The sequence below is a fragment of the Chlamydotis macqueenii genome, chromosome 2, assembly GCF_036417535.1.
Source record: "Chlamydotis macqueenii isolate bChlMac1 chromosome 2, bChlMac1.mat, whole genome shotgun sequence".
Lineage (NCBI taxonomy): Eukaryota > Metazoa > Chordata > Aves > Otidiformes > Otididae > Chlamydotis > Chlamydotis macqueenii.
The window spans coordinates 134,928,540-134,938,403 of record NC_141557.1 but is presented as its reverse complement, the minus strand read 5'-3'; the positions used below and the strand labels follow the sequence as shown (position 1 = coordinate 134,938,403).

The 9,864-nt window shown below is 36.7% G+C and overlaps 1 protein-coding gene across 4 annotated transcripts in view; it reads right to left on the bottom strand.

Moving 5' to 3' along the window:
- Window positions 1-2,455: 2,455 nt before the first annotated feature.
- The window catches only part of RALYL (RALY RNA binding protein like), a 405,974-nt gene continuing 398,565 nt past the window's right edge, over window positions 2,456-9,864 (bottom strand). For all 4 annotated transcript variants that reach the window (XM_086742442.1, XM_086742444.1, XM_086742443.1 and 1 more), the window contains one exon: window positions 2,456-3,430. In XM_086742442.1, the coding sequence (XP_086598568.1) occupies window positions 3,413-3,430 (18 nt within the window). In that variant the 3' untranslated portion in view covers window positions 2,456-3,412. The remainder of the gene's footprint in view (window positions 3,431-9,864) is intronic.

The following is a 9,864-nucleotide window of genomic DNA, read 5'->3' as shown; positions in this document are numbered from 1 at the left end:
TTTAACATAGGACTGGTTCTTATATTTCTCAAACTGTTAAAATGATAGCAGTATTTACCACATTTTTCTCCATTTTCCTAACTTAAGATAAGTACTTGGTACTATGAATGCCTGTTTCTGATTTTTCTGCTTGGAAAGTTTGTGAAGTACGATTGTATGAGAGTACTTTTCCATGAGAGATTGATATTTTTCTTGGAAAGTTTCTTAGGGTCATATTTTAAGAGAAGACATTACAAAATTGAATTAGTGCATAATCAGAGAAAATATTTATTTACAGACATGTAAAAATTATGTTACAACATTTTAAAGAAACCTGTAATGAACCATCGATCTGCTTTACATGGGCATACCCTGAATGTTTTAATTCTAACTTGCAGTGGCACCTGTTAAAAATATGACTGCTTACATGATTGTAGCTATCTACATAATTTAAGTGCAATGATTTTTCAGAACTAAAAATGGATCTACAGAGAAAAACAATAAGAAGCACAACAATATGTAATACAAGAGTTTACAAAAGTAAAAATATTTTTTCTTGATCCAAACTTTAAAGCTTTTTAGTAAATATTTTCCATTCATGCAGCTGCACAGGTTTGAAACAAATATTTTAAATACACAGAGCATATAGGTCTGTGTAGAAAATGAATTGGTTTAGTTCAGGACTGTCCATAAAGGATTTTATAAGACTGTTGACTATCCAAACTGAGTGACAAGATCCTTTATGTTTCCTATTCTTCCATATTGCAAAGGATAAGCAGTGTTAAAAAAACCCACAACTGACAAAACCCATGTAACATAGGTATAGGTAGTGATGGCAAACAACACCAAGCATACTGCATACATGAAAAGTAGAGAACTATCAAGCTCTGTTGAAGCTACCAGCATCCTCTGTAGTGATTTGAAGCAAACATGCCATTAAGAAACCTTGCTAGTGATTGACTGCACGGCACAACAATCTTCTGGCTTGCAAATGAAGTGGCGCCTCATGGTGTTATTAGAGGTGTCTTCCTGTATTGAAAATGTATTCAGGACTTAAACTGTGGTGTTAAACAGTGTTGACATTATGACGATGCAATAATTTATCTGAATGTATAATCTAAGGGTAATGATTGGAAAGAATTTGTAAAAATCTAAGAGTGTTTTCTGTGATTATTAGCTCATTTGGAATGGATGTGATGAAGAGATCTTCACACCAGCTCTTTCTCACCTGTAGTTTGTTAACAGCAACATCAGAACAGATCTTCTTGGATGACATTCTCCATCTTTTAAGTCAGCCAACAGTTTACATAATTGAAATGGGCAAAGTGCCCGCTGAGCTGCCAAGGTTTGGAGTTCTTTCTTTTTTAACTGTCAGCCAAAGATGGAGATCTCAAAATGGTAATTCTTTTGGCATTGTTACAGTTAAAACTGCTTATAACCTATACTAATAGATAGAAAATGGAGAAATATTTCACCCTTTGATTTGATCTAACATTTCACTTAAATACACAATATGTACTTGACCTTACATATTCACTTAATATGACTTACAAAGTCATATTTTTTTTCTGCACTTTTCTGGGAGTATCAGCTTTGGTGGATTCTGAAGCTGCAATTCTTTATGCTCAAGTGTAACTACTATTCTTTCCTTAATTAAGTAGCTAGGTACTACTCAGCTCTTAGGTAAACCATGTAACTCCCCAGACAATAGACAGGCTAAATATAAGGTACATAAACATAACTATGTCAGAGTGCTATGTTACATAGTCTCCTAGTGAAGTAAATTCCCACTCAGTAATATATAATTAAATTGAAATATATGTTCTTCTTCCAAATGTTTGAAGAATATCAGTCCTTCTTTGATGATAGTCCCCATGCTGGAAACCTGACTGGAGACCTTAAGCTCCCACCTCCTCATACCCCCACTGTTTGAGGTGAACCTATCATCTCAGAAACTGCTGTTTTTTATAGAAATTGAAAGTTTGCGCTATTAAAGAGTCTCTATGGCACCTTTATTTTTCTTTTGCTTTCAGCCTACAGATAATGATTGAAAAGGCAAGGCAAGGGTTTACCATTGTGGTGCTGGATAATACCAAATACCAAATACCTCTGGCCACAAATATCAGTGGACATCAGGGCTCTGTGCTGCAGACTGGCATACAGCTGGGTCTGAGCCCCATTGGACTGTATAAGGTACTTCTTAAATTAATGTCATTCCCTCTTGGAAGGTCATAGCTATTAAATATATATATTTTTTTCCTTTGCAATCACTTTAAAGAAGTGTCTTTTTCTATCAGAGTATATCTCACATAAGGAAGTGGATAAATCAATATCTATTCCTTGTTTCATGTCATCTGCAGTGCTAAGGAGGTCTGGCTTTGGGAAGGTGAACATTAGAAAAGAAGACCTTATGCCCATATCATATATGCTTTGATATCCTTAATATCTCAGTAACACAAGAGAAATAATGCATCCATTCTGTTTGAAAGGAAATATGATTTATTAAGAAATTCTATACTAAGATTTCCCCTACAACATCTGTAATAATTAGTTATTCCAACTGCAGGCTTTTAGGAGGGCTTTCGAGGTTTAGGAGTGGAAAGACTACTTCCAGAAAATAAATGAAAAAGTAATCAGTAGACTAACTTAGGTTGTCAGATATTGGCAGTCTATAAGTAATTTACCTGGCTAGACAGGAGACTGACTGTCATGTAAACTTTCCATATTGTAACAGCCAACTGCCTTTAGAAACTTGCAGGAGCAGCTGTAACAACTGTCTAGTGAATGGCATCACAGAGAGTGCTTATCTGAAGAAAGGGATTTACAGGAGGGTCCAATTTACAGTTTATCAAGGATTGCTCACTTGTTTTGACATTTTCACTTTTTAGCAGCTATCGCTATTAGTAAACATAATTATTTCCAATAATGAATATAATAAATAAAATAATGGAAAATACCATACAATGTATTGAATTGTGATCTTGTTTGAATTAAGCTGTAAAAAAAGAAGTGCAATATCACCTGACTCTAAATATGGTAAAACATTAAAACATGCTAATCATAAAAATAGCTTTTAGAAATATACATTTGTATACAGTGTTTCCCACACCTGTTAAATATGTCCTTCATATTATTATGATATAGTACATTGGCCTTTAAGACATCAAAATTAAAAAAATAATACCAATAATTAGCCAGAGAAAAACACATTTACAATCGAAACCATAAAAATCTGACAATTGTACAGCTTAGAACATATAAGAAATGGAATTTCTAATATTTGAACGATAACGTCCATTTTTATAAGTAAATTGAGTTTTCATACAAATTGGATCAAAGGTGTTGCTAGCCAGTAAGAAACAGCAGTTCACAATTTTCTGTGGGGAAGTCAGTTTCTCTTCTCAGCCTTCAGGGGTTCACATATGAGATCTCATCACTTGATCTGTAGAAACTGAGAAATGAAATGTTCACTTTAGTATGATGGCACAGAATTTCCTCCAGCAGAATCTCAAAAGGAAGCCAAGACAACTGGGGAAAAGAGGGAAGAGGACTACGACTTGACTATGAAATACCAATATCTATCAGACTTTCCCACCTTAAACCTTCGAGGGCTAAAAGTAAAGTCACGTACCTGCAGCACTGGACAATCAGGACTGTGCAACTGTCCTAAGTTAAACTACATGGCTCAAAATAACTGCAGTGAATCAAGCAAGAGCTGCTGAGACTGAAGTATCCTTGTATAATGTTGTATAACTGAAACAGAAAGCAGCTGACAAAACCAAGTGCACTTCTGATCAAAATCTGTAAAGTTTCCAGATGGTCTTTTCTGCCAATTTCCCTCTCCTTCAGTGAGTTTGAAGTCTGCCTTTTTCTTCCCCAGGAAAAAAAAGGATGATTTATGTTAAAATTCCCATTTATTGCAAACCTAGTTTTCCCATGAAAAATGTTTTATCAGAAACATCACGGTATCTACAAGACTGCCCTTTGAAGCAGCCAGTCATCATCCCTCATTGCAAAGGGAGCACAAGATTTCGGGTTGTACTCTTCACAGGTAACAAGGATTAGGGAGAAAAGCTCATGTGAGCGATCCCAGAACTTTCTTCTTCCAGTTAAAATGTCCTGAAACTGTTATGCTCTACTTGCATTGAGAAAAACCTTCATCTCCTCTATTTTTAGCTCTTGATCCCTGGACAGACTTAACTACATGAGAAAGATTTTAAAATTTTCCCCTTAAGTCTGAGAGAGGCCTAATGGCTGTCAAGCAGCTACTCATCTTAGAAGAAGTAAAAGAAATCCCATTGTACATCCTGTTTGCTCCAGAGAGAGTTCCTCTTTTCTAGCCTCTTCTTCACCTATGCGTTGCTGTTCCATTATGTCATTATAAAAAACAATAATTATGCAAGTAAGAAGAGAGACAGATTTTCAAGTTATTTATTGAAGCTTTTTCCCTGCCATAAACCTTCCAAGCATTTACCTGTCACCAGCACTGAAAAGCTTCATTAGGTTACTATTATGAAGCGCTACTGCTAACCATCTGGATCCAAGTAATCAGTGCTGCTTTGCTGTCATTTAGAAACAATGATAAAAGTGATAATGATAATGAAATAATGATAAAAATTTACTAACCCCACCAGCCCAAAATATTGTGTTCTTCCTTCAGTACGTGGGCTTATTATTTCCCTCTTAAGGCAAATAATCTTAAAGGCTGAGAAGAAACTTTAAAATCTGAAATAGTCAAGTTATTATTTTCCATAGAATGACAGTAACCCAAGGCTATGATTAATCTAGTGTAATGCAATACTAATTTTATTCTATTTCTTTCTTCTGAATAATGTGTAATTTATCAGCTGGCTTTATGGTAGTGCTGATGATATTAAAATCCTCATGATGACTAATGTTTTTTTAATATTTTAATTTCCTTCCTGTTATATATATAAAAAACATCCTGACACAACAAGGATGAACTGAATTACATTTAAGCCAGTGATATGGCTTTCATTTGATGTAGTTCTAACAGAAAACCACTTTAGAAAGTGTGATTTGAACATAATGCACTTTAAGAATTGAATAACCTAACTGAGCATATAGCCTTGGCAGCCATAGAGACTATCAAAGAAACAGCATATACTGTCCTAATTGCCATCATAATCTCTGAGAAAAAGCTGTAGATGGGTTATGGAATATTTATTGGTTTATTTTCCACCTGAAATTATGTCTGGTTTTTTTTTTTTTTTTCCCTGAGTGGTTTTTTGAGCATCAGCTATTGGAAACAGTCTTAGGCATAACACATATTTCAGTCTTCCAGAAATGCTGTTGCTACTGTTATTATAGTTCCAGTATGATCCTTCTAGGATTTTTACCAAACTCAAATTATACTAGATTCAATTAATTTTAACTTTACACTATTACAATGCATATAACATTCGAAAGCCAACATTAAATATTAAACATCTCACTAAATGAAACTGCAGTTCTACTTAATTGGCCCCAAACTATAACCACTAAAAATGATGGAGTAAATCAGATAAAATTCAGTAGAAATCTACAGAGTTTTCCATCTTGTCTTTTAGAGGTTTAATGGTTTTGTTACTTACCTTCCCTCAAAGCCTAGACAATTCCAGTCTTTACATTAAGAATGTCCTGAAAGTAAAGGACATTTTTTGTGGAAAAGCCATCAGATCACCTGCCAGGTGACCATTTCATCTAAGCTCTGTGCTTCACAGTCACCAAGCATGACACGGTAGGAATAGTTTGCACTCTATATTTCTCCTAAAAGCCTTTTATGAGAAGGCAAGCTCAATATAGGGTGAAGATCTGCAGGCACCATTCTTTTAGAAAAAAGTGGGCCACCCCTGTGTCCCCAGCCTCCTCAAGCAGCTGGAAGCTGTAATGGTAACCACCACTTCTGTGGCAGGGGGGGATGCTGCTGGCTTTTCTAAACTTGTTCAGGTCAACTTTATTTGTATGCGGTAGGCATGAGTTTTGATCTCAGCTAGCTGGATCCAGAGTTCAGCCTCTTCCCTGCTCTGGTTTATTTGTTCCTCCTTACAGTTCTGATAAAGGATAAACAACAGGGATGTGTTCCTTGTTCCCCATAGATAACTAGTTTCCTTCTCACAGAGTTTATGGGAAAAGTGTGATGAACTTTCTTTACCATGCTCATCTTCCAGACCTAGATGTACAGGAATAAATCTTACTATCTGAGAGCATGAATTTAGCATATGTCCTTGGGAGGGAGTGTTAGGAATGCACCCTGACTAAATGACACAAAAGATGTACACACTTTTTGTGGTTTGACCCCAGTCAGTAATTGCATACCACATCGCTGCTCACTCACCCTCTCCCTCACCAGCAGGATGGGTAAAGGAATCAGGAAGAAAAGAAAACTTATGGGTTGAGATGAAGACAGTTTACTATGATAGCAAAGGAAGATGATAATAATAACAAAATATAGGGATACGCAAAATGAACGATGCACAATTTCTGTCCACCCAATGACCTGATGAACAATACAGCCTATCCCAACCAGCAATCACAGAAATAAAACAAAAAATGATCCTGGAATGATCCTGAGCAGTAAGTGAAAGAGAGAGAGCTGGCCACCTGGACAACTCCCCTTATATACTAAGGATGATGTCTATGGTATGGCATACTTTATTTGACCAGTTTTGGTCAACTGTACTGGCTATACCCCTCCCAGCTTCTTGCACCTGCACATCAGCAAAATTTGGGAAGCTGGAAAAAGTCCTTAATCTCTTTAGCAACAACTCATAACATCAGTGTATTATCAATGTTCTTCACATACCAAATCCTATAATAAATAATAAAATAATAAATAATAAAAGCTTTATCCCAGCTGAAACCAGAACATTGACTAACGTCTTCCCTAGTAGTACATTAAGAAAATGTTTAGGGAAAAGTCCCACAGAATATGGATGTTACAGAATTTACCCAACAATAATTATAGTCCAGAGGAGGGCCATGAAGATAATAAGAGGGCTGGAGCACCTCTCCTATGAGGACAGGCTGAGAGAGTTGGGGCTGTTCAGCCTGGAGAAGAGGAGGCTCCGGGGAGACCTTATAGCGGCCTTCCAGTACCTAAAAGGGGCTTATAAAAAAGATGAGGAGAAATTCTTTAGCAGGGCCTGTTGTGATAGGACAAGGGGTAATGGTTTTAAAATAGAGGGAGGGAGACTAAGACTGGATATAAGGAAGAAATTTTTTACAATGATGGTTGGTGGAACACTGGCACAGGTTGCCCAGAGAGGTGGTAGATGCCCCATGCCTGGAAACATTCAAGACCAGGCTGGACGGGGCTCTGAGCAACCTGATCTGGTTGGAGATGTCCCTGCTCCTTGCAGGGAAGTTGGACTAGATGACCTTTAAAGGTCCCTTCCAACTCAAACTATTCTATGATTCTATGATAAGCAATAAGAGCATCCAAGAAGTATATGCAAGATATTCATCTGAAAAAATGTATCTGCTTTTAAACAAACAATTGCTCTCCATGGCTTTCCTGATAACATTAATCTTAGAAATTCCCAGAAAATGCAGCTAAACAATGGATGGATAGATGACCGTGCTCATATACCCATAAGCTTGATACCCAAAGCTTCAAATATCCTTCCTCTTACCTCTTTTTCCTTGCCAGACAAACTGATTCTCAGGACTGGACTTCTGAGTTTAATAACTGTAAGAGAGGCATCTGAAGCTAATTCTGACCACTGCTCAGTTTCAGATAAAATTGTGTTTAAACTTCTGTCAGGCTTCTGTTGAGTAGACTCGATGCTTGACACCTTCCCAAGTTGCTGCTGGTGCCTGTCTAGGCTTTGTCAATGGGTTATGTGACTGCTATATATTACTTTCTGCAAAACAACTGTAAGCCCCGTTAAAATGCAGCTGCTGCACTGTCCTTTCACTCACAGCACTGTCCCTCCTACCTGCGCTACCTCAAACTGCAACTGTAGCGTGATTGCTTTGATTGCATCTGATGCTCACTCCTGTACTGTTATCTGTACAACTGAGAGTGCTGAATGCAGGTTCACAGATCTCGCTGTTATGTCCTCTAGGAAGGTATACTCTATTTCATCTCTAATAATTTCTTCTGATTATGAAATGTACTTTCTTGACAGCAAAGAAAATGAAAAACTATGTTTGCAGAACAGACTTTTTTTTTTTAAAAAAAAAACAACAACCCAAATCTTGGTTAGCCATTATTGATCCAGATATTTCCCTAAAATGAGAAAAATCAGGATGCATTACAGAAAGTAGTAGTGGAAATTGCTATTCTGTGTATTTGTTGAGTCTAACTCCTTCCTTTTTCTTAAGCAGGCAGCTCACACTGAGTGCAAAACCCAGTAATTTATGTTTGTAGGGTACCATGGGGGCATGCGCTTCTATTGGCTTTTGCACAGCATTCATCATCATGAATGGAAATCCACAAGCAGCGAAGAGGGCTTACCAAGGAACCTTGAATTTGTATTAGCTATCACATTGACTTCACAGCTGTGTTCATTTAAGATACACCTTGTGCTTCGTCCCTTTATTTAAAGCATAAAATCTCTGATTAAGTAACGCAGTTATATAGGTGATTTAGTATAACGCCCCCATATGAAATGTAAATGCTCAGTTCAGTAGGTGTTAGCAGGGGAACATGAATGTGTATTATGGGTTTGCTGCTGTCATTCATAACACTTGAAAAACATGACAGACACAATTATGGCACTAAAGCAAAACTTTTTATAATGAGCTAGTGATAGAATATTCACTGCCTATAACAAGTAGGAGGAATTGCAGAGTTTGGTAAATATTAATAAAGAATAATTAAAGGAAGCAGTTCCACCTTCTTTAAACCTTTCTTCAAATGATGAAACCTAATCATTATCTTTTGTATTCTGTCAATCATACTTAATTGCTGAAAACACTACAGAATCATTTTTCTGTTCAGTGAACAGTTTAATTGCTCTGAAGTGTTAGTACTTATGTGAGTACATGTGAGAATGGCTGTTTTACTCATCAGTGAAAACAAACTTCTATCTCCTTTGTATTAAAATGCTGTGTTTCACTTGTTTGCCCGATAAAAATCGGCAGGAAGAATGAGATAGCCCTATCCAACACTGATTTGTCCCCTAGACCAACATCTCTTTTCATTCTCAGAATCCTGGGTAGGCAGATGAGTACTGTTGGCTGTAGATAGGTGTTAAAAAAAAACAGTGCGGGAAAAATACATTGTATGCAATGATGGTAATGAGATCAGGAATGTCCTATCTAATCAACAGGAGATTTTTCAGCTACTTGAAGGAAGAAGTTTTACTCAGCATAAAGACGAAGTGGAGCAATGTAAAAAAGCAAATTAATAGAGAGGAAATGGGGAGAAGATCTTGCTGGAGGAAGTGGTTGGAAATATTTAACATGAAATGACAGAGATACTGGGAAGGCTCAGGATAAATAACAGAAAGAGGGATGATACCAGCAATGATGCACAATGGATACTTAAATGGTGACAATAGGGTACTGAATTAAGACAGTCAATTAAACATACGGGATGTAGAGTTACCTGTGAAAGACTTGGTTTGGTTTCTAGATGGAAATGACGATAAAAGCTAGTCCTATTTTAAACAGTTTTTGCTTCTAATTTTCCTGCATCATACTTATTTGAATGTGAAGTGCATAGTAGTGCATAATATTTTTGTTTTATGAGGATTTTAAGAGACATTCCTTTACAAATAAAAATTACAAAGCAAAATGGTGTTCTTGGGGTTACAATGTGGTCTGCAAATGGTGCAGAATCACCTAATAGCTGAGAAGGGATTAGCATAATCCCGCAAAGAGGAAGCAGAGAAGAATTTAGCCTTTTGGTTCTCTTTTGGGGTTGGAACACAACTT